General features: G+C 39.7%; 1 protein-coding gene across 1 annotated transcript in view; it reads left to right on the top strand.

Moving 5' to 3' along the window:
* LOC120308032 (sushi, von Willebrand factor type A, EGF and pentraxin domain-containing protein 1-like) overlaps positions 1-24,589 on the top strand; it is a 78,634-nt gene extending 54,045 nt beyond the window's left edge. Inside the window, exons 18-33 of the mRNA XM_039343463.1 lie at positions 389-550; positions 1,729-1,890; positions 3,120-3,211; positions 3,828-3,924; positions 5,673-5,786; positions 7,698-7,811; positions 8,777-8,978; positions 10,032-10,189; positions 13,107-13,308; positions 13,765-13,940; positions 15,104-15,228; positions 16,220-16,343; positions 18,105-18,275; positions 19,203-19,376; positions 23,543-23,662; positions 24,453-24,589. Coding sequence (XP_039199397.1) covers positions 389-550; positions 1,729-1,890; positions 3,120-3,211; positions 3,828-3,924; positions 5,673-5,786; positions 7,698-7,811; positions 8,777-8,978; positions 10,032-10,189; positions 13,107-13,308; positions 13,765-13,940; positions 15,104-15,228; positions 16,220-16,343; positions 18,105-18,275; positions 19,203-19,376; positions 23,543-23,662; positions 24,453-24,502 — 2,243 coding nt within the window. The 3' untranslated portion in view covers positions 24,503-24,589. The remainder of the gene's footprint in view (positions 1-388; positions 551-1,728; positions 1,891-3,119; positions 3,212-3,827; positions 3,925-5,672; positions 5,787-7,697; positions 7,812-8,776; positions 8,979-10,031; positions 10,190-13,106; positions 13,309-13,764; positions 13,941-15,103; positions 15,229-16,219; positions 16,344-18,104; positions 18,276-19,202; positions 19,377-23,542; positions 23,663-24,452) is intronic.
* The last annotated feature ends 363 nt before the right edge of the window (positions 24,590-24,952 follow it).

Consider the following 24,952-nt stretch of genomic DNA (forward strand, 5'->3'; position numbering starts at 1 on the left):
TCTTTCTTACCACAGTAATTATGTGGTCTTTTCAGAGGAGTTAATATATCAATTTAATTCCAATCATCCCAAAAACTTCTTTATTCTTTGTGCTTCGGATTTTTATGGTAAAGTGGTTTATGGAGTGTTCTAAACAAAACACCCAGTTTCTGCAATAAACATATCCATATTTGTGGCAGATCTTCTCTGCAAATTGTATTTTGCAAGTTAATATGCTTAGCTTGCTGTAGGCTTCTAAATCACGAGTTACACCTCATTGCAGATGCAGTTGTTCTGCATTCAATTGCTGGGTTTATTTTTGCTCTTGTTTTTTAGCTGCTTTGGAATTGATATGTATTTTTTTAAATTAGAAATTCTTAATTACCTTGTACTGTTCTCATATACTCAGCTCAGTGCAAGCCGGGAACCTCCTCTCCAAACGGCCTTGAGATCTGTGAATCGTGTCCCCTTGGCAAATATCAGCCCACCACTGGATCTAAGCACTGCATTTCTTGTCCAGAAAATATGTCAACAGTCAAAAGAGGAGCTGTGGATATGTCAGCATGTGGAGGTTTGTGACATCTAAATTCCAGGAAACAGCATGTTGCTAAATACTGTGCAGTATCTATCACTCCCATTCCCTGATCTCTGCATAACTGAAATATTTTTAAATAGTAGCATGCATTATGTCTGTAGTCTATCTTATTTATCTAGTGGACCATAATTTTCTGCACAAAGGATTTGAACTGTAGCCATACTTTAAAGAAACAATCTCCTGAGACCTCTGTTTAGACAGAGTACTTGTTTATGTTAGCAAATATTAATTTGTGGTTTCCAACAGTGTGCTGGTAACAACAGCAGATTATTTCCATATGTTATTAATGCTTTTATTTGTTTCTTGCATAATATAAACTTGGGGGAAAGTAATATTAATTTTTGCCAATTTCTGGCCAAACTTGAAAATAGTTTTGCTTGTCCTCTGAGAAATAAATCTGTTTCTTTTGCCAATGCAGAATTAGAAATATGAGGAAGGGTAGGTATAAATCTAACACATAAACAAACAGGCCACATTATTTGGCAAATATCAAGTATTTGACATTTGGTGCCGTTTTTGAGATCATATCTATGGAGATTCTCAATCATCCAGATCTTGGTTGTCTCAAGCATGCTTTTTTCCAAAAGGCAACTGGGGTTTTTTTTCCTTTGAAAACGTTTCACTTCTCATTCAAGGAGGAGAACCGAGGAAGCTTCTTGGATGAGAAGTGAAATGTTTTTAAAGTAAAGAAAGAAAAGAAAGAAAGTCCAATTGCCTTTTGGAAAAAGCAATTTTGGAGTCATAGTTTGTAACTTCAAGGTATGCAAAACATATAAAAACATGTCTATTCTCTTTTTCTGATATTTTGTCCTTCTGAAAACTAAGACTGTGGTTGTAAGATAAAAAATTTGGAACTCCCAGAGTACAAATATTTTGATTGTCTTTTTATACGATCTGTTGATTTCATTTTAGGTTAATCTTGCATTGTGTTGCAAACCTAGCGACCTTTCTGAATAAATGTATGTATGTAAGATTGGGATTTGGGAAATGTTATCTAGAGGTGACAGAGATTTGGTACAATAATGTGGTTCTGGAACATTTTAAATCCACTTGGTTGAAGCTTTCCATTGATTGAAACAGGTCTTCTTCTTTTGTGAAATAATGTTAAGATGTTACATCAAGGCATAAAGAAGATTCTGTTATGTGCTTTGCAGTTCCTTGCCCCGCTGGAGAATTCTCACGTTCTGGTTTAATGCCGTGCCATCCTTGTCCCAGAGACTATTACCAACCTGAACCAGGAAAGTCCTACTGCTTATCTTGCCCATTTTATGGAACAACAACAATCATTGGAGCCAGATCGATAGCAGACTGCTCAAGTAGGTTATGTCCTTTAAAGGGTATGAAAATGATCAACAATAAACATAAGGGTAGGAAGAGCTTGACTCTTCATGTATTTACAAATGGATGTCTCATGCTTAAAGAGAGAATGTCTCATGCTTTGCTAAGGGAATATAGACAGAAAACAACTGTCGAGATACCATTACACAGTTCATATGGAACAAAAATAAAAAAGAAAGGGACTTCAGTGAACAGAACAAAGACTCTTTATATCACAATAGTACTTTGGGAGAGCCAAGCCATCCTGTGATTAATAGCCCCACCTCTCAAATGAATCCTGAGCAAGTCTTCTCATAGTCTTACACACAGATCTTCTAGAAGTGATGATCCACGCACAAGCTACACTGCTACATATTGTGTCATGTCTGTAGCTCTCCTTTGGTTTCCCAAGTTTGCTCAATAGGTTCATAACGGGGGGGGGGGTGTTGCTTCAATGTAGGTGATTTAATATATAAAATTCGGCAATGGCATGAGAAATTGTGGGTTCCACCACAGACGTTTTAATCTTGATAGCTAGTCTAGAGTTAGATGATGGCATTATTCTGTTTTGCTTTGTTTGTTTGTTTTTCTGTTTTCTGTTTTACTTTTTACGATAAAACAATAAATAATAGTTTTTTAAAAAGACATTATTCTGTTCCCGACACTGCCAGAGATCCTGGTTAGCACAAGATCAATAAATTTGAATTGAGTTTGCATGCTGGCAGCTGAGATACTCAGATTTTATACCAAAATGCTGAAGAACCAAGCTGGTTCTGATGATGGCAGGATGTGTGACAGAAAGGGTACTGTACCTCATCAGTAGTAGAAACTGGAGTCCATCTGAAGTAACATAACCCAGAGATCCCCAACCTTTTGTGCACCAGAGACCAATTCTGCGCAGAGAGGTTTTTCCGCAGATCAGAGAGTGTGTGGTTTTGTGTGCTGCCTGCATCTTGCAGATGGGAAATTGCTTGTTTGTGCGGAGTGGTTGCTGGCATGCCACAGACCGGTACTGGTCCACGGACTGGGGGTTGGGGACCCCTGATATAACCCATCTGGATATTCATACTTTAAATGAACGTGTAATTGTTTTTGAAAGGTTAGATCTCTCTCTCAACAACTATATTCCCTTTTCAGTTATTGCAACATGAATTGTAATGGAATCTTGACTTAGAGAGGATTTCGACAATGGGATTTTTACAATTGCTTTCATATCAATCCCATTTAGGTTTTGGCTCTACTTTTTCTGCAGCGGAGGAGAGTGTAATGCTTCCAGTTGCTCCAGAAAACATCAGCAAGGACCCCAAAGTCAGCAGCCAGGCAAGAACAGCCATCGTGGTTTCCCAGAATGTGCAGTTACATAGAAAGTAGAAAGCTGGGTGAAAAAAAAAAATCATTGAAAACTATTTGTTTGAAAATTAAAGGGTTGCTGCCTCTCACGATGCGTTCTTTATTTCATTTGTATCCCATGCAGCAAGGTCTGCGGGAGTGAATGGTGAAAGCAAGATCATGGCATTGCACTGTAAATTCCACCCCTCCTTGAGATGGGTGCAAATGGTCTGGTACATGTGGACAAGGGATGGGTCTTGTCAGTGGTGGGATTCAGCCAGTTTGCGCCAGTTCGGCAGAACCGGTAGCTAACTTTTTGTTACCCAGGCTCAGAATGGCATAAGCGCAAGGACCAGTTGTCAGTCACTTTTTTCAGTGCCATTGTCATTTCGGACAGTCGCTAAACACATGGTTGTAAATCAAGGACTGTATTTGATTTAACATGGTGTACATTCCTTCCCCTACGCAGTATTTGAAGCCATTATGCGTTCATATCATCTATTAAGACTTAACATTTAGAATCCGGATAGGAAGTCTGAGCTGCTATTTGCTACTGAATAGGTAATATATATATATATTTGTTTTGTCTTTTTCCCATTGACAACAGACATTCCATGAATGTTTTCTGCAGCCATGCCATAACAGCGGAACTTGCAAGCAAGTTGGAAGTGGTTACATTTGCATATGCCCACCAGGATATGCAGGTAAGTAATAGTGTTACAATTCTCCCTAAATATCATAGTTTGACTGACATATTGCCTGGGAAGAAAAAGAAATATGTTAAGAAGTATTCCGTGAATATTCAAACAAGAGAGAGAAACATTTCTTGAAATTTCAGGCCCACTTTTTTCTATGTGGGGTTAAAACCTAAAATTTGTGAATAAACAAAATGTTGGTTGTAGCCTAAAAAAAATATATCAAATAAAAGGTTTGGGGAGGTAACCTGCAAACGCATTAAAATGTCTCTGACTTTGACGTTACGCTACATGACGTGATCTTTCATCAAGTCAAAAATAGCCTTTCTGTGAAGGAAAGATATTTTTTTAAAAGAATTGTTGACTTCTTGTTACTACTCCAAAGGCTTGCTTTTTAACTTCTGTTTTGTAGCAATACTTATCTGAGTTTTTCCCTTCATTTAAATATATCTTTTCATTGCAGCATGGTAATTTTCATATCATTTTTATGCTATTAGTCTTCTTTAGTTACAAAAAAACCCTGTTCAGTTATAAATGAACCATTTGTGTAGATCTAAGCAGGTTAGCATCATTTACACTAAATATGAAGTTTGCAGTGATTAAAACTAGTTATATTAGACTCTCTGGATGTTTTTTCTTTAAACCGATAGCTCTCATGGACCCTGCAAAAAGTTTGTAATTTAACTGTAGTGAAAATAGTGGAACTTGCTAAGTCATGGTCTCCCAGTTCCAAGTATAGACTGATCCTGTACATATTCAAAGATGGGCCCTTACAAACACTGCCTATAATTTAATAAAAGTGTATGGAATTATTAGCTTGATCTGTACTCATGTGTCAAGAATAGGCGAACAAAACAGAATCTAGCTATCCCTGCCTTTTTACAAGAGACCTAACAGTTTAGCAAAAAGTTTCCATTTCCTGTTATTTAAAAATGTATCAGTAAAAGGACCTTGAATATTGAAAACATTAGCTGCAAATAAATACATGGATTTTTATAGTAAAAGGCTATGTGCTGGGAATAGGGTAGAAACAGAGGATTGAAAGAAAATAAAGGCAAAGGAAAGCAAACAAATTTGTTCCTCCAGGGACAGATTTTAGACATTTGGTCCTTAAAAGTCTGTGTTTGAATGTTTTTATATCCAGACATATTTCTGGTGCTTAATTAGATTTGCCAGTCTATTCATTTAACAGTAAAATGAGAAGCAAGTACAGGTTTAACCATACTCTTCTCCTGTGAAAAAATTGACAATAGAGATGGATGCAGATTTCACTGAGTTTATCTTTCACCAAAAATTACACAATTACAGAGGAAAAACTCAAGATTTTTAAAGACTAGCCCAGCATCACTGGTAGATTTGTCTGTTTTATCATCAGCTCAATTTTGTTTTAGTACTCAGATCAGTTGGGGAAGGGGAGTGTCTTAGAATATTTAGTTGAAACAGAATGTCTTTTGAGCTTTTAACTAAACAAAATTAAATTAATTAATTTAATTTAATTAATTAATTAACCAAAAGCCTATCAACAAACTCCAGTAGCAACTAGAACCAAATAGGCTCTGAGATCAATTAGCGGTGTGTTTTTCATATAGCCCAGTTTCATCTGTTTCTAACCTAGGTGTAAATAGATTCAATCCCACCCCACCCCCCAAAAAAAATCACATTTTATTTTTCTATTTCTTGATATTTATTTGATGTGTTTTGCACTTTTGGCCTATCCCGATTTATTTTTCTTTGTGTTCTTTTGGGTTGTGTTCTAGGATTAAAATGTGAAAAAGAGATTGATGAATGCAAGTCATCTCCCTGTCTCAACAAAGGGATTTGCAAGGATGGCACTGCAGCATTCATTTGCCAGTGTCAACCAGGCTACTCAGGTGACAAATGAACTAAAGCAGTAAAGCATCATCTCCAGGTTGCAAACTTTAAAAAAAAAGTTACGGCTCATATTTATTGAGCTTGTGAATATCTTGCCTTCTATATTCTGCTGATTTCATAGTGTGATTTTTTTTGGCGAACTGGCGAGGAACAGTTCAACATCAATTTTATTGCTGTTGTATGCTGTGCATATATAAAAATATCTGCATAAAGGTTTCTTAAATGGCTGCATTCTGAAGATACTTATGTCACCACCTCCAGACTGCAGCATATTAGTTAAAACATAGAATAATAGAATTGGACGGGACCTTGAGGTCTTTTAGTCCAACCCCCTGCTTGAGCAGGAGACCCTATACCGTTTCAGACAAATGGTTGCCCAGTCTCTTTTTAAAAGCCTCCTGTGAGGGAGCACCCATAACTTCTGAGGGCAAGTTCTTTATGGGTTGCCTAAATGTTAGGGAATGGGTAAGAGTAGGCTGTCATTGGCTGCCCTATTTCCCCCTTACAACATGGGGAAAATTGGGTCTTGTTCCAAAGTAGCAATCCATCTGGCTAAGCTTTTGTAGCTGAAGCTGAATGGAAAGTTACTGAGGAGTCTATGAGTGGAAGGAAATGGATAAATGCAGTGGTGGGATTCAGCCGGTTCGCACCACTTCAGCAGAATGGGTAGCTAATTTTTTGTTGCCCAGGCCCAGAATGGACTTCCGGAAGCGTCATCCACACAGAGAGCCGGTTGTTCACATATTTGAATCCCACCACTGGATAAATGTCATCATTTGATCGTATCAGGAGTGTGTGGGTCTTCTCCTACAATGTTTGTTGAATTCATTGGGCAAAATGTAATTATTATGCACCTAGGGCAAGATGGTGGTTTAAAAAGAAAAAGGAAATGAAATAAACCTCAATTAGAGGAAGCTTGGTACAGATTGTTTTTAAGGTGACTACCGTATTTTCCGGCGTATAAGACGACTTTCTAAAGCACGGAAATCGGCACCGAACTCAGGGGTCATCTTATACGCTGAGTCGTCTTATATGCCGGAAATTACGGTAGTTTCTGGCGTATAAGACGACTTTCTAGGCATGGAAATCAGCGCCGAAGTCAGGGGTCGTCTTATACGCCGGAAAATATGGTAGCTGGATTCTTTCATCTATTTGTTTGGAATTTTTGCTGCAGTAATAAACCATAGTTCTGGATTGTGTCCACACTTGGTAAATAAGTCTATGTCCTCTTGATGAAAGCTGAAGGACATGGTCCATTAAAATTTATATTATTTCATTCAATACAGAATTCCTGTAATTGACAACAATACCAGCTTCTGCTTGCAATTTTCCCAATTAGAAAAGTTTATAATGTAGATAGGATGGTGGACTCTTATTTCCAAATTAGTAACATGAATGGAAAGAGCTGTTTATTTATTTAGTTATTGAATTTATAGGCCCCTCCGATCTTTTATGACTGGGCAACTTGCAAAATACAACAATAAAAAAGCAAAGATTAAAACAAAAAATTCCATTGTCCAAACCAAAAAAAAAAAAGACTGGAAAAATATAACCATCACTCAGGAAACCCCAATTTCACACAAGGGATCTATTAACCACTCTGGCCCTAGGCCAGGTTTTTAGGGATTGTTTAAGTAGGGCCCGGGTGGGAGCCATATGAATTTGGAGAGGGGGGCTAATGATGTTCCAAAGGTCAGGTGCCATGAAAGAAATGGAACTGCAGCTAGAGCACAGAAACAAGAATGTTTATGTCTAATGAATAAGGTTGAAAATTGATCATTAACTGCTGTGCTGGAAATTTATAACCTCGCCATTTTTAGGATTGTATCTTCCACGTGTCAGTCCATTGTGTGAACTTGTAAATCTGCATGTGTATGCTATTAATGTTCTCTGTAATCTATTACTTGAAGGCTTACTGTGTGAAGAAGATGTAAATGAATGCAATTCAAATCCTTGTCTGAATAAAGCGGTCTGTGTTGATGAGATTAACTCTTACCGTTGCTTGTGTCCAGAGGGCTTCACAGGTTGGTCCATTTTATTGACCACCCTCTTCTAATATTTCATATAGCTCTCAAGATGTTTTGTATTGCTTGCAATATCTTCAAAAAAAAGAGGAAAGTTTAACTTTCCAGTTAAAAAAAAGGATCACATAGTTAGGTATTATCATGTGTGACTTTCCTCATCAGGATAAATGAGACGCTTGTGACATTGGGAAAAAAAGGACAATATTTTTCAGCAATTAGTCTAATACAGGGGTATCAAACTCAATTTCATTGAGGGCTGCATCAGCATTGTGGTTGCCCTTGGGGAGCTGGGTGGGTGTGGCCAGGGTGGGTGCAGCCTACTGGGTGGGTGTAGATGGAGTGGGTGTGGCCTACTGGGTGGGCATGGCCAGCTGTACATCGTTCCCGTCAAGGGTGCCTGTGGGTGCCTGGGCAGGAGTGGGACAGATCTGAGAGTCTCTGGCAGAAGTGGGTGGGACCGGGGTAAGGCATGGTCCATTTCTTCATTCCTCACAAAGGGTGACACCTCCCCAGCATGCACCCAGGGGGCGGAGCTGACGCGGCAGGGGCTAGTTCCTCGCTGTTTCTAGACGGCCTTGTGGAGCTAAGACTGAATGTATTTCAGCATAGATGGCCACCACAAAATTGTATATTGGCTCCCAGTCAGCCTGGGCCAGGACCAAGGCAGTGGAGGCCGTTCCCTCACTGTTTCCAGGATGGCTTCGCGGGCCACATGAAACCACTTTGCGGGCCGCATTTGGCCCCCGGGCCTTGTGTTTGACATGTCTGGTCTAATACATTAACAAAGTTGATACTTCAGTCTCCAGCAGATTTATTGTATTGAATACCTACATTAAGTTTTGTTAAAAAATGTATTTGACTTATTAACTTTTTTTTATCTTCATTCTTTTTAATGTTCCCAGAGTCTATAAAGTTCAGAAATTACCTGATGCTGATAACATCTTTATTCCTTTCTTCTTTCTCAGGCACCCACTGTGAAGCAGAGGTAAATGAATGTCTTTCAAATCCCTGCTTCAACAAAGCTACCTGTGAAGATCAGGTTGCAGGTTTCCATTGCAAATGCTTGCCTGGATTTATTGGTGCTCTGTGTGAAAAAAACATTAATGAATGTCTCAGTAGGCCTTGTAAAAATGGAGCCACATGCAAAGATGGAATCAATGGTTATAGGTAAAGAGATGTATGTATATAGCTTTGAAAATATATAAAGGTTTAATAATGCAAATACAGTGTATTTATTTGTTTTTTCACTTGATTGCTTGCTAAGGAACCAAAATAGCAATCCCTTAAGGCCCAAAATATAACAGAATCACTGCTTTTACAATCTTACCTCTCTCCTTTAAACTTCATGAATTTTTCCTTTTGTCTTAGAAGCAGGGCTTTTTTTCTCATAGAACGCCCAGAACGGAGTTCCGGCACCTTTTTTGGATGGAACCTTGTAGGGTAGGCAAGGCGGGTTGTATGACGTGTGTGAGTTCCGGCACCTTTTTTTTTTTTTTTTTTTTTTAGAAAAAAAGCACTGCTTAGAAGTATCTACTTCTATAAGTGGACATATCTATAGCACTGTCCAGTGCTATAGATGGAGTTACAGTCTCTACTGACTGTGGTCTACATTCTTTTTCCCATCCAATCTTTTTGGCACTCTAGGTTATTGTATTTTCACTTTTTATTTATTTACTCTAGCTTACATGTCATGCCAGTCACAGATTACTTCCTTATACAGTAATTGGGTTAAAAAGTTTAACTGCTGCCTAACTGTCTCTTCCCCAGAAATGCATCTGGGGGTTTTATTTTGGATTTTTTCTCTCTCTCCATAGTCCTTGGCTGGGGGTTCAGCCATTTTTAACTCAGTCTTTCTTTTGCCAGCTTTTTTTCCACATCATATTTGGTCCAATTCTGTTTTGCTTTCAGAGAGTTATCCTATTAACAGACAGATAGGCAAGACAGGCTCCTCGGCCACTTTGTGCAATGTCTTTCCCACATTCTTTAGGGTTGCAAAAATAAACAACATCCAGAATTTCCAGAACTTGTAAGCATTTCAAATTCAGACTCCACAATTGATCTTTTTTTTTTTCAACTTCTTACATACTTAGGCTTTCTACTTACCCTCGTATTAGTTCTTCATTTCACTTAAGTAACTTACTCTGTATTTAAGACAGCTAGAATGTAATTGTTCAAACTGTAATAAAGAGAATTCTTTCATTTTCTTCTGTCTTCTCAAAGGTGTCACTGTGTGACAGGTTATACAGGGCCCCAATGTGAAGTGAACATCAATGAATGTGAATCCAATCCCTGTGAAAATCAAGGAACCTGTATGGATGCCTTGAACTCGTACGTTTGTAAATGTCCTCCTGGCTTTACAGGCAGCAGGTGTGAAACAGGTACCCAGGATCAAAGTATTAGCAAACAATAGCAAACTTATCTTGGCAACAATTCTGTAGACTTGAACTGAAAGCAGATGACTCCCATGAATATAGACTTTGCAAACCGCAGTATACAGTACAGGTAATCCCCAAGTTATGAGGATTCCCTTAGCAAACATTCGAAGTTATGCAATACGCGCCCCCTAGTGTTTACAAAAAAGCCCCAAAATTACGAATGTTGCTGCACCATGGTAGTTGTTCACCCTTAGGAATGGCCGCAGTGGCATTGTAACATTCACCCTGGCTATTCCTTCCCTCGCCTCTGCCCCAGGTCTCCCTAGGCCAGGGGTCAGCAACCTTAAACACTCAAAGAGCCACTTGGACCCATTTCCTAGAGAAAAGAAAACACCAGGAGCCGCAAAACTTGCGCGTACAAGGGAGGTGGAGCTTGATTGAAGAGTTTAATTAAAAAGAAATAGAGGCTACTGTGCATGAGTTCTCTCTCTCTCTCTCTCCCTCTCTCTCTCCACCCCCTCTCTCTCTCCCTCCGATCTTCTGCTCACCTGGCAAACTGGCTTCACACTGTTCTCCAACAAGCTGACACACATTCTTATTGGGCTGGCTCTTTCCTGCCCTTGGTCTGCCAGTCCTCTTCCCCCACTCAGTGTGTTTGTGTGTGTGTGTGTGTGTGTGAGAGAGAGAGAGAGAGAGAGAGAGAGAGAGCTGCTGCTTCCTGCTTCCTGCTGAGACGCAGCAAAGGCAGGAGCCCTGCCCAATAAGCTTATCAGCTTATCTAAGAACAGCAGAGGAGGCTGGGAGCTACAGGAGAAAGCTCAAAGAGCCACATGCAGCTCCGGAGCCATGGGTTGCCGACCTGTGCCCTAGGCACTAGGCCTTGGATACCTTGCGAAGAACGAGATCCTGAGCTTTCTTGGCTGTTCCAGGACTACGGTGCATTTGCAGAGAATGGAGCCCTAAAGTAACGCAAGATCCCACGTGATCTCATGGTACTTTAGGCCTCTGTTCTCTGCAACAGAGAATGGAACCGAAGCCAGGGTAGGCTTCTGCATGCCTCCGGAAGCCCGATCTGGGTGTCAAAGGCCTTTTTCAGGTCGCTGCTGCCCAGAAAGGAGGCCTCCTTCTGCGGACCTCCGGAGGCCCGATCCAGGTGTTGGAGGCCTTTTCCAGGCCACTGCCACCCAGGGCAGGGGACGCTTCTGCAGATTCCAGAGGCCCAATCCGGACATCAGAGGCCTTTTCCAGGCTGCTGCCACCCAGAAAGGAGGCCAGGGGAGGCTTCTGCAGACTTTCCGGACGTTGGAGGCCTTTTCTGGGATGCTACTGCCAAGAAAGAAGGCTAGAAGATGCTTCCTTGGGCCTTTGGAGGTCCATTCTGGGCGTTGGAGGCCTCCTCCAGGCCTTGGAGGCCATGGGCAATAGCCAGGTGCTTCCAGAGGTGCGTTCTGGGCCTCAGGGGCCTCTATAGATAGAAGAACAGTGGATATTTTACATTGGACATTTTCTATATAAATCATTTTTACCAAAACATGATGCTTAGTATTTTTTTAGAACCAACGTCTAAAAGAATCTAAGAAAAGGCGTAGGTCAGTGGTTCTCAACCTTCCTAATGCTGCGACCCTTTAATACAATTCCTGTGAAAGGCTCGTGAGACCCCCCCAAAAGGGTCGCGACCCACAGGTTGAGAACTGTTGGTGTAGGTGAATTAGATAGTTATAGGAGAGCATTAAAGGTTAGTATGTGGAAGATTATACCTTATAGCAGGGTTGGTATCTACAAAAATGGAGGTATAGACTTTTCCTGTGCCTTCTGGGTATTTATGCAGTAGTGGTGAGATGAGGCTACAGAATGTCTCTGCGGTACGAAGCACATGGTCTGTTGTTTCTTTATGTCCAGAGACACAGGGGCATTGTTTCTACAAGTAAGAAATCTTCCTGTATCAGCACTCAACGGCAGCAGAGTTGAGAGCGTAGCACTGTGCAAAATAAAGGCCCTCCAGTGTTAAAGTACTTTGAGTTTAATTAAGTTTAATTACCCTATAATCAGCAATGGCCAGCAGAATAAAATCCGCAGGGACTCCTTTAACTTTTTAGGGGAAAGAGTACCTGTATTCACTGGCAATACAAGTTGGGATCCTGGCTAGATCCGACTGATGTTCTGTTTCTGCTATACAAGTAGTCCTCAACTTGCAACAGTTCATTTAGTGACCGTTCAAAGTTACAACGGCTCTTTAAAAAAGTGACTTATGACCATTTTCACACTTATGACAGTTGTAGCATCCCCGTGGTCACGTGATCAATATTCAGACACTTGGCAAATGTTTACCACTGTTGTAGTGTCCCGGGACCACATGAACCCCTTTTAGGACCTGACAAGTACAGTCAACAGGGAAGCTGGATGCACTTAAATTAATGTTATTAATTTAACAATTGTAGTGATTTACTTAACAGCTGTGGCAAGAAAGGTCTTAAAATGGAGCAAAATTCACTCAGCAATAGAAATGTGGGGCTCCATTGTGGTTGTAAGTCAAGGACTACCTGTATGCTAGTTAATGAGTGCTTTGGCCTGATTATATCCCATGCTGAGGGCAAGATCAAGAGAGAAGCCCAAGGATGAGATTTAGTTGCCACTGCCTCTTTCCATGTGGATTGAAAATCATCCCTCATAGTTAATGCAGCAAGACGAAGGGGGGGGGGAATATTTTGAGCCAGTTATAGAGTATGATTCTCCCCCCCCCCCATTCTTGTCTCAACTTTCATGAAGCCTGTCATTAGTCTCGGGATAGCATTAGAGATACAATTTGGGACTTGAAGGGGCTGATCTTGCAAATGTGGATTGTACACGTTCTTATGGAGCAAAATTAGGTATTGTGCTATTGACCTGTCAAAGAACTAAACATTTTTCCTGTCTGTTGCAGAGCAGTCTTCTGGATTTAATCTGGATTTCGAAGTCTCTGGAATCTATGGCTACGTTTTGCTTGATGGTGTTCTCCCCTCACTCAGTGAGATCACATGTGCATTTTGGATGAAATCCTCCGATACTACAAATTATGGGACTCCAATTTCTTATGCAGTGGAAAATGGAAGTGACAATGCATTCTTGATTACAGATTACAATGGGTATATGAAGTAGCTACAGCTTCCAGATCATAGGCTTGGGGAAGAGAGGCAAACTGTATTTTATTGCTTTATCCACCTAACTTCTAGAGCTTGTTTTTCCATGTATTCAGTTACACAATAGAGCATTACACATTCTATATTCAGCAAGAAAGGAGCCTAAAGATTTGTGAACTGTTCCTCCAATAGAGGGAAATCTAGTGTAGTTTATAACTTAACGCTACCTTGCATGGCCCACCCAAATCCCTTTGGTCTTTTTTGTTTGATTTTGCTTTTGCTTTTTCAACTGAAGTTCAGAAACTAATGCTCAGGCCAGCCATCAACTTTTGCTTGATTATATTCACTCCGAAGTCTTTTGAGTTATTGTTTGTCTTGTCCCCATTAGAGCATTAAATCTGGCATGCAGCTAAGCTGTTTCAAGCAGGTCACTTCCATTTCTCTTCTTCTCTTCTGATATAGATGGGTTCTGTATGTCAATGGGAAGGAAAGCATTACAGATTGCCCTTCTGTGAATGATGGCAATTGGCATCATATCGCTGTAACTTGGGCAAGTGGAGACGGAGCCTGGGGAGTGTACATTGATGGAAAATTGTCTGATGGAGGCAACGGCTTATCTGTGGGAACAGAAATCCCTGGTACGTCTTCCTTCATTATTTATCTGACTGTATTTATTTGCCATGTTATTTTGGGACTTTTGAGACATTTGACTGAAGGGATGTAAGATTCCCATCCTATACAACTTAGTAATATTCTAACAATATTAAGGAATCATTTAAAAGTATATTAGTACTAGTGTATAGTGCCAACCATTATGTACAATAATAATAATCAGTAGCTTTATTCCTTGCATTTGTGTGAGTGAACCTGTATTAAAAATGTAGTATCTGAAATCAACTCAGACTTATCCATCGTTGGATGCAGAAGGGAGTAGCACTTGCTCTCTGCCTAGACACAGATGGTTATCCCAACTTTTCTATTTCAAACTGCAACACATCCATCTAAGTTTATATAATTATGCATTAAAGCACCTATTCCCAACTACAGATTACATCAAAATAAACAAATATATGTTGTAATGTTACAAGCTCCAGCTTTCCATTCTCATACTGCAATGACACAGGCATAAAGGGTGGAATTTGCATTACAAAATTCCATTCTTGGCCTGCTTATTCTCCCCATGGACTTCTATGATTAAATGAATGAATTGTGAAAACCACCTGTGAAGAGCTTGACATTTATATTTACATACTGTGCCTATATTCTGCCCCACCCCCCAGCAATCTGCCTTGTGATATGAGGGTTCTCCTAGAACAGTGGTGGCGAACCTATGGCCCGGGTGCCAGAGACGGCACTCAGAGCCCTCTCTGGGCACGCAAGCATGCCGTTACCCCAGCCCCGCCACCCCCTGTGGCCCCCCTCCTCACCAGCAGCCCCCCCAGAGGAGAATCACCCTGGGTGCAGTCTGCACGGAGCAGCGCAGCCAAGGACATGGCAGTCGGGCAGCGGGGACAAGACTCCGCCCTCGGGCCCCATCACATACAGATGATGCTGTGGAGCATGGACAGAGAGTGTGGCCACCATGACACTGCTGGGCCGCCTGGGTGATCTGCTGTGGCAGGCCGTGGAGGTGGTAAATGGCCCTGCGGGCAAGAGAGGTGGGGGCAGGGTAGGGGCGAGGCAGTTTTTGGGCACTCGGTCTCTAAAAGGTTTGCCATCATTGTCCTAGAATGACAGTGCTGAATTCAAGTTCTCAGTTATCAAATGTGCTAGCTCCTTATTCTGCTTTCCTTATAAATAGGTGGAGGTGCATTAGTACTTGGACAGGAGCAAGATCAAAGAGGAGAAGGCTTTAATCCAGCTGAGTCCTTTGTTGGTTCAATTAGCCAGCTGAACATTTGGGGTTATGCTCTGCCACCTGAACAGGTAATATATTGAATCTAATTTGCTTTTACTGAAAGTTCCACTTTATTAAAGCTGTCTGCTATGGGAGGAAGAGTATTAGAGCATAAGTGCCAATAGCCAATTTTTAGTTATATGAATTATATACAACTAAAACTAAATACAGAATAATCAGTAAACCAATTCATGAAGATTCTTCAAAGGGAGGTGTTCATGGTGAACATTCTGAACAGAAGAGAACAATAATGGGCTTTTTATTTCATTTATTTTCCTTTTCATGAAGCATTCAATTGTACATTCACTTGTGGCAGAAAATTATCTGCCAGTTTCTATAGCTTCCAGATCAGCTGTGGCTCCTTTGACATGACCAAAAGCAATCTGTCATTGATATAGTTCTTAGCAATAAGGAGGCTTCTCATTAAATGGCATCGGAGCAAGTAATTATAGTCCTATTATTAAGGGGGAAATGGAAATGGAGAAGAAGGGTTTAACTAAAGCACCTTGAGCTTCTGGAAGAAAGGCAAGTATAACTCGAACAAATTATTTGAACTCAATTAAGATATGTGAGAGAAACAACATTCTTTGTAAAACATTAGAGTGATTCATGATAATATAGTTTTCTATCTTTCATCTTTTTCTAAAATAATACATGCAAAAACTGAAAGTAAAGGTCATTGTAAAACCCTAATTGTGCCATTTTAAAATAATAAATTATTAAAATGAAATTAATTTTATATGTGTAGGTATCTTTATGTATATATATATATATATATATAGATAGGACAATCCTCCATTTTTCTTATTAAAATCTGTCAGTTTATCAGAGAACTTATTCTCAGTTTTAGAGTTTTTCAACCATATCTGAGATTGAAAACTGCTACAAAGGTGTCTGAATGGAAAAATGTTTCTGTCTGACATTTTGTTTTTATTTTTTGTATTTTGCATTTGCTTCCAACTAATTGGTGACAACACAAACAAATACATGTGTATCTTATTCTTTTTCTTGAACTCTAAGGTGAAATCCTTGGCTTCATCTTGTCCAGAGGATCTCCAGAAAGGCAACGTATTAGCTTGGCCAGATTTTCTTTCTGGGGTTATCGGAAGAGTGAAGATAGATCCCAGGAGCAAATTCTGTGCTGGTTAGACTTTTTATTCTCTTTCAAAACCTTAATAGAAGTATCATACAGTTGCATTCAAATCACATTCAGAAAAACTGTGGCAGTGTAATGAAAGTTACTTCTCTTGCAACAGGCAGGTATTATGAAAGAACAAAACAACAGTGTTGATATTGCTGACTTTCCCTTGCAACAAGGAGCATACATACATTCTAGGACAGCAGTCCCAAACCTTTTTGAGGACTGGGGGAAGGGGAGAGAGGACGTTCCGTGCAAGTGTGCATGCCCACCACTCATGCAAGTGGAGCTACAGACACAAGTGTGCTCGCCTTCTGCTTTCTCAGCCCAGTTCTGAACAGGCCACGACCCGTTAACGGGCCACTGTCCAGGGGTTGAGGACCCCTATTCTAGGATACATTCTTAATTCATTAGATCATAATGAGTGGCCAATATTCCATATGGAAACAAGAAACCAGTCATGTTATACAGTAGAGAAATGGAAGAAAGGGAGAGCTATTAAGGGCAAGAAGATTTATTAATATTTTAGAAACATACTTTAATATATGTAAGGGAACAGCTTAAAAACATTCTAAGTATTACTAGTAACATTTTAATATAATTCGTTCCTCTGTAAAGTAATAAATGTTTACCTTAGTTGAAATAAGTTTTTTAAAGTTTGTGAAATAAGCTATTTAATTTCAAATAAATTAATTAAAAGAACGATAAATTATGAATATGATTTTCTATTTCATGGAAGTGTGGTTCAAGAGTAAATTCTAGCATAGTGGGTTTTTATTATTCCAATTGTTCCTATTAACTATAAAATTCATCCTGAAATTCTGTCTGTCATTCCACATTCTTATACTACACAGAGAGTTCTCAGAACAGGAGCATCAGGGAAAATAATTCCCTGATAGTATTTAGAATTTTTTAAAAAAAATTACTGGTATTAGTTCTGAGGCATGAGGCTAAAAATACAATCATCCCCATGGCCTTGCATGGATACACTTGATCATTCAATGACTGGAACATTCAGTCTTAATTCCTCAAATTCCAGTGTTGGGTAATAAGTGTTCATTGGGACCTCAAGCAAAATATTTATGGTTTCCTGCATTAAGAATGTTGAAAGCCTGAAATTTAGGACTGGGTCATAAGAGAAATATTTCTTGGCCTTCATGAAAAAATAATTCAATTTTTTCTTGATTCGTTATTTGGTTTTTGTTGTTATTGGGGAGGTTTGTCATTTTAAATATAAACATTATTTTAACTTAGATATTGAAATGTAGAACACTTCCTACTTTAAGAGAGCGTAGAAAATGCTTAGAGATTTAACCAGGTAGCTTATTTAATACAATATGAAGAACCTGAATGAGGAGTACAGCATTGCAGGATTTAAACTTGATTTTATTTATTTATTTATTTATTTATTTTTGTAAATATTCACAACTCAGCCATGCTTCCCTTTTTCTCCCTTACCACATGGATAAAATACAGTCATCCGAATCTTCTTTCTCTAAAAAAATGGAATGTTGATTTGGCAGTACAATGTACTGGCATTTCATTTTGATGGACTAATTAAAGAGGGAGTCATGAATGTATATGTTAAGTAAAGATGTACATAGTTGTGTCAAATAAGATCATTTGCATAGTCAGTACACCAGTTACATCACACAAATTATTATCACAGAAATTGGATAAGTTGCCTGCAAAATCCACTGGAAATAGTTCAGTTGCTCTACGGGGATATTATATATAAATTGTGCATACTTGTTGATTTATTCACAGATTGTCAACCTTTAGAAGGATCCATTCCCCACCTGAAAACTTCATCAGCTACTTTAAAGCCAGGATCAAAAATCTCTCTCTACTGTGACTCAGGTTTCCACATAGTGGGAAATTCTGTCTTACATTGTCTAAATTTAGGACAATGGGCACAACCTCTTCCACATTGTGAAAGTAAGCAGCTATTTTTGTAACAGTTTTAACTTCAGGATATTCTGCACTGTTGTTCAGAGGTTCCTGGGTATAAGCTTAAAAAAAAAGTACAGAATGGAAGTGTTGAAATGTAAAAAACACTTCCTAATTTAAGAAATTAGAAATACTTAGAGATTTAACTAGATAGCTTATTTAGTACAGCATGAAGAACCTGAATGAGGAGTACAGAATTGCAGGATTTAAACTTGATTTTTTTTTCTGTAAATATTCACAAATCAGCCATGCTTCCTTTATTCTTCCTTACTTAGGGACACCCAAGATATTGTTTTGAATTGTTTTCATATAATCTAAATGTATTGTTAGTTTACAGAATAAATTTGCCTGTGTATGCATATACATATATGTCTGTATGCATAAGATCAGGGGTGTCAAAATGCTGGCCCGCAGGCCGGATGCGTCATAGCTAAACCGGGCCCACCCATTGCCTGCAATGCAAAAAAAGTTGCGATATGTTGCAACACGTTGTGATGTTGCAAGTTTGACAACCCTGCATTAGATGGTGCATGATTGAGATGTTGTATTGTTGAGTGCTTATTGGATGTGTTCTTCATGACAATTGTAGCTTTTTTAATGTTTTGTTGAGACTGTTTCCACATTCTTTTTAATGTGTTTTTAGCAGTAAATTTTGGAAGTGCTTGCTGCTTGACTACAGTCGGTACAGAAAATGAAATCCCAAAAGCAAAGAAACACAGCACACTTTCTTCTTTAGGTTTTAGCCTAGAGTCATAGTCATTGAAGTTTGTATTATTAATATAACTAAAAATAGAATTATATTGCCGCCAGGAACTAGGACCTAAGCTCATGAAAGCCATTTGAAGAAGTGTTTAAATAAATATGTCTCATTCCCTAATAGGTTTATATGTATATTTATATACTGTTTGGGTACAGGAATTAGTTGTGGAGAACCACCACCTTTAGAAAACGGATTTTACTCTGCTGAGGATTTCTTTGCTGGAAGCTCTGTAACCTACCAGTGCAACAATGGTTATTACTTGTTGGGAGACTCAAGGATGCTGTGTACAGACAATGGAAGCTGGAATATTATTTCTCCATCTTGTCTTGGTAAGTCCACATAGACCACATGGTTAATATCAAAAGCTAAATCTATGCTTTCCTGTTTAGTTCTAAGCATTTTTGTGACTATGAGTGACCACCGGCAAACAAGCATCATTTCTTGTGCAAAACGGGGTACTATATATCATCTGCATCATACCATAACCCTATACAAATTATGTCCACTTCATGTAAGTGGTGCAGTGTTGACATGATGCATGACATATTATTGTGACTTACACTTGAGACTCAGATGTATAATATATGAATTAAGCATAGAGCCAAAATCTAAAAAGATTCTTTAGATAGCTTGAGTCCTACATGTTCCATAGGATTTATAAAAACACTTAACTTGTAAAGGAGTTTAAAGTTCAAGTTATCTGCAGTATATATAATTCTTTGTCAGAAAAAGAAATTTGGATTTGTAATGTTTCGCAGTTGCGACTTGAGCCTGCTTAACGCCTCTAGTTGGGGGGCTGCAAGGCAAAAGAGATTGTAAAAAAACTGCAGTATAGCAGTTAAAAATGTCTATATATATATATAGATTTAATATTAATATAGATTTAATATTAAGAATATTAAAAACAAAACAGTGATTCCTGGGTAGACTCATATTAAACAATAAAATATACAAACACCAGGAAGTTATAAAACTATAAAAAGTTTTAATAAAACCAGAATAAAACCAAGCTTTCGCTGGCATCTGCCAGCATCATCAGGGTAGTCTCCAGTTGATGGGAGAAGCTATTTATAAGTGTGGCGTTCTTTGCGCCCGGCTTCTTGACCTCATCATGGGTCCCAGCCAATCCACCTGCGTTTTGATCGTAGTTTCTGTGTTGCAAGCTGTAATTTCCTCACTTTCCTTACTTGTGCTGGTACCGCAGCTCTTCCTCCCTTCTTTGCATAACTGTAAGTCGGGGGGGACTCCTTAATTCCACGTAATTAGATGTGCACTGTCTGTGTTTATGTTGTTTATTCACCTCATCCTCCTTCTTGGTACTCTCTATTTCTCTTCTCCTCCCCGTTTCTCTGTTTACGATCCTCTTTCAAAACTATACCCTCATTGTTTGTCTCTGTAGCCCATGATTCCATTGTGTTTACATCATCCTGTTTCCCGATCCTTCGTATCACTTTATTAACTCCCCTTTCTATTTTCTCTTCAATGGGGGTGATTTTAACACCCTCTCCAGAATTCGTGGCACCCACAAATTGATTGCTGACCCCTTTTTCCGAGGGAGCTGTCCCTTCACTGTTGTTTGTGTATTCACTCATTACTTGGGGGTATGCAATCTTCCTTAAAAGGAGAGGGGCGGAATCCTTACAGTCGTGACTTGCATCTCCTTGTGCATTCCTACGGGGAGTCGTACCTCTCAAATGTCTGTAGGAGCGTGTGGAAGCTCTAAGATTATAGCGAACAGGCTTCTCATCTCCCCGTTGTTCTCCTGCGTTCCCAAGGCAATAACAATTCAAATGGGAAATGTCATTAATAAAGTTAGTTGCAGGATCGCCGGTGGAATTACACGTGGCACTCCAATCCTTCGAATCATGATTGTTTAATAACCCAAAGTCTATACCAGATCGCTTTTTTGTCAAACTCCTCGCTGTTCCCGGGGAGACCCTCAATTCATCGGCACTTGGCTCTTGGTTGTCAATCCACTTCTGTATCCATGAGGGAGGGGCATATGTTTCAGCAGGTGGAGAGTTACTCTGCTGCTGGTTATTCCCTGTCTGGGTGTTTCCAAGGCCCGTCTCCTCCGTCAACCCTCTTTGCCGAAGGCACGTAATGTTACATCATTTTTCTTCGGAGGGACGGTCACGCATTGCCCATGCTCTTAATATTACATGTGCTGGGCATAGGTCCACATGTCTGTTGATGGATTCTTCGTTAGAGAGCCACGCCTCTTTAAGGAGCTGGCCCCCCTTCGTGCTGTCACTGGCCATCACCTGCACGTTGCTAAAATCGAACCTATGCCCAGATTCTAGCATATGCGCCCCGATTTGGGAATACTGGTCGCCTCTCCTTACCACCAACTTATGCTCATGAATTCTAGTTTTGACACGTTTGGAGGTCTCCCCCACATAATTACCCTACATACATTTAGAAATTGATGACTTAAAAGGAAAGCAGTGATCTCCTTATCATAAGAAAAATAAAACTTTGTAATAATTAGGGTTATACATTTTAATTGTTACTGTGTGTAGAGTAGACATTTAACAGAACATGGCGTAGAGATTCAACCTTCATATTTGAACATAAAATTGTTATGTTATGAGGTTGAAATATCTTCCAGTTATTGCTCTGATGGGGGATACATTGGTTCAGGTCAGAGGGGGAAAAAAACACCAATGATTGGGATTCTTCTGGCAGGAGGAGGTATGTGGTCCATGCTTTACTTTCACATATATAGGTTTATATATGTCAATTACATTGTTGACAGAACTTGGTTAGATAACTTTCAAGAATTGCTTACAGTACAAAGAATGTCTGTTTGCATTTTTGTCATCACTCAGAATCTGCCTCGGTCAGCAGTTTCTTGTAAGTTTTATTATATCCCTTATAAAGCACCATATGTACTTTGTATAGAAGGAAAGAAAAATGCAGACATCTACATTTTTTCACAGATTGCTTTCAACAGATCTTAAAATAATCAGCATTTTAATATTTTGTAAGGGAACAGAACTAGTCTCATTCCTAGAAAATTAATTCCTGGAAATAGAACACTAAGTTCTGGTACAGTTAGTCCTTGGCTTATGACCCCAATTGGAATTGCAATTTTGATCACTAAGTGATGCGGTATTCATATCTACCAGACCCAATTTTATAGCCCATTTTAGAATGGCCATTAAGCAAATCACATGATCTTTTAAGTAAATCACATGGTCGTGATTTTGCTCATTGGACCAAGGGTCCCAATTGCAATCATGTAACTGTGGAGATGGTTCGACAAACCTAACTTTGAGAATCAGTCATAAGTTACTTTGGCCCTTCGACAACTGGGAAGTCTCCACCCTTCACCCTACCATGAAGGCATTCGCCCTCAGTCCCCCAAACATCAGTCCCTATGGTACAAATAAAGCCCACAGAGTAGGAGCACGTACACAGGGCAAGATCCAAGATTCCAGGTCCAGTTCCCAAAGCAGAGTTCAGGCCCATCACAGTAGCAGCCCTCAGGGCAAAGAAAATGTCCAAGGCCACAGTGAAGCAAAAGCCAAAAGCAGCCCACAAGACTGCTTCTGGGCAAGATCCAAAACAAAAGGTGAAGAGCAATCTTCCAAGCGAGGCAAGGCAAATAACAACAGGCACAAGTCAAAGCTGAGGAAGTAAGCCAAAGCAAACAATTGTTCCTGGAAAGGACTAACTCCCCATGGCTTCTCCTTAAGTTACTCCACTCCTGGTGTTCCTTGTGAAGAGGGGTGGGATGACGGCCTCCTGAGTAGCCTTGCAGCCTTCTCTGTGCTTGCCTACACTCAGCTCTCCTTGCCCTGGATCAAGTGGAGGAGGCAGCTGTTCCTCATCAGAGGAGATCTGCTGCTTATCAGCTCCACTGCCTGTCAGCAGCTGTTCCTCCCCTGAGTCTGTGCAGGCAGGCAGCTCGCCATCTGGTCAACCACCTCCCGCAATGCCTGAGGGGCGCCGGTCAGCATCGTCCTCAGCCCCTGGCCTCTCCAAACATGCCAAAGGAGATGTGCCGTCTCTGTCCAACTCCTCTTTCTTCAAATCGGGCTCTGATGGGGCCACAACACCAAGATGATTTATTGAATCTAATGCCATTAACATTCATGGCATTGCAGAGAATAAGAAAAAGACAAGGTAGGCCAGGATTTTAATCAGAATGGCCTAGGCCAGGGGTAGGCAACCTTGGTTCTTTTATGACTCGTGGACTTTAACTCCCAGAATTCCTGAGCCAGCTTGGCTGGCTCAGGAATTCTGGGAATTGAAGTCCACGAGTCATAAAAGAGACAGTTGACAGAGAAACGTTAGCAGCATTTGGTATTTTGTGAGTGCCAGGCTTAAGAAGCAGTAAAAGAAAATTGGGGGGGGGGAGACTTTTAGGAGACTAGAAGGATATTCTGGAGTGAAAAAAGATATGGGGGCAGTTGGAAGCAGTACAGGAAAGTAAGGGGAAAGAGGGTTACATTTTCTTAGTAACATGAAATACTATATTTGTTTCTAGATGTTGATGAATGTGCAGTTGGTTCAGACTGTGACTCCCATGCTTCTTGCTTTAACACAAATGGATCCTACATATGTACCTGCATTCACCCATATACTGGAGATGGAAAGAAATGTGCAGGTAAAGGAGCAGGAATGGATGTGTATAGGAAAAAGTGCTTGTATTCTATAGAACCTTAGCTATATTTTAGACCTCCTATCAAAATCCATCACTGAAATTCCAGATTAGCAGCTTCCCAAAATCTGTAGTACTGAATAATCAGGATAAGATTTGAATGGAGCTGGCTTAAAGGTTTTATTGAGTAATATCTTTATTAATAATATTTTCTTAAGATTTCTTTAAACCATATTTATCGTGAAACTAAATCAAAATTTTCTAAAAGGGTATGGCCTATTAAATCATATTTGCAATGGGTAATGAATAACACTTGTTTCCAAGCAAATTCAGACCTGATAACTTCTCATTTGTCCCTTGGATTGGGAAAATTGTCATAAATTTAACATAGATAGCTATCACTATAACCCAGAATTGGCAAAAAGGCAAAAAAAAAAAAAAAAAAAGCAAGAGGTTCAAGATAGCTCCTTCCTAGAAGTTCTTGAAGTATATCTTTAATGATGCAAGTAGCTGCTTTAGTTTGGTAATATAGGAAACTATTTAGAAATACAGTAACTGTCTTTCTTGGCTTTGTAGCCTAACACTAGAATAGCGTTGAGAATAGTAAAGAAAATTTGTCATGATGTAAGATGACCAACTTGCAGTAGCGATATAAATCCAAATAATGAAAAATGACTCAAAGGTTGATCTAAACTGTTCTTCAAAGATTTGATGAGCATTCCCATGCTTTTTGTCTGGGCTTTTACCCTGCCAAGTTGCCTACTTCAATGTTGCGTGATTTGTTTTCATTTTTAAGCACATGAGCCACACCTGATGTCAGTAAGCTCTGTTTTACCTTGTATCTGATTCCAAAGAACCAGTAAAATGCAAACACCCAGGAGATCCTGAACATGGACGGTCGCACGGGGTCAGCTACACTGTTGGTAGCGAAATCAGGTTTTCATGTGAAAAGGGCTACCAGCTAAAAGGAGTGAGTCAAGTTACATGTTTGGAATCTGGGGAATGGAGCCATCTGATACCGTTCTGTGAAGGTATGTGTCAGAATCCAATTATATTTCATCTTTAAATTATCAAATATAGAAACTCCCAATTCTGCCTTCTCTGGATTCTGCCATAAGAGGGAGAGAAGGGGGAGAGCAAAGGGGCTTTATGGCCCTCACTTCCTTCTTTACACTTCAAAGAGCTGAATGTGTGTTTATTGTAACCTCTAAGCGTTAACATATCAAAGAAGGGTAATTGCCTTTCATGTAGTATCTGAAGTCTCCATCCAGACGGAAGAAAGAAGAAAGGAGGTGG

Source organism: Crotalus tigris, unplaced genomic scaffold (genome assembly GCF_016545835.1).
Source record: "Crotalus tigris isolate CLP2741 ecotype Arizona unplaced genomic scaffold, ASM1654583v1 scf7180000017854.1278166, whole genome shotgun sequence".
In the NCBI taxonomy this organism is placed as follows: Eukaryota; Metazoa; Chordata; class Lepidosauria; order Squamata; family Viperidae; genus Crotalus; species Crotalus tigris.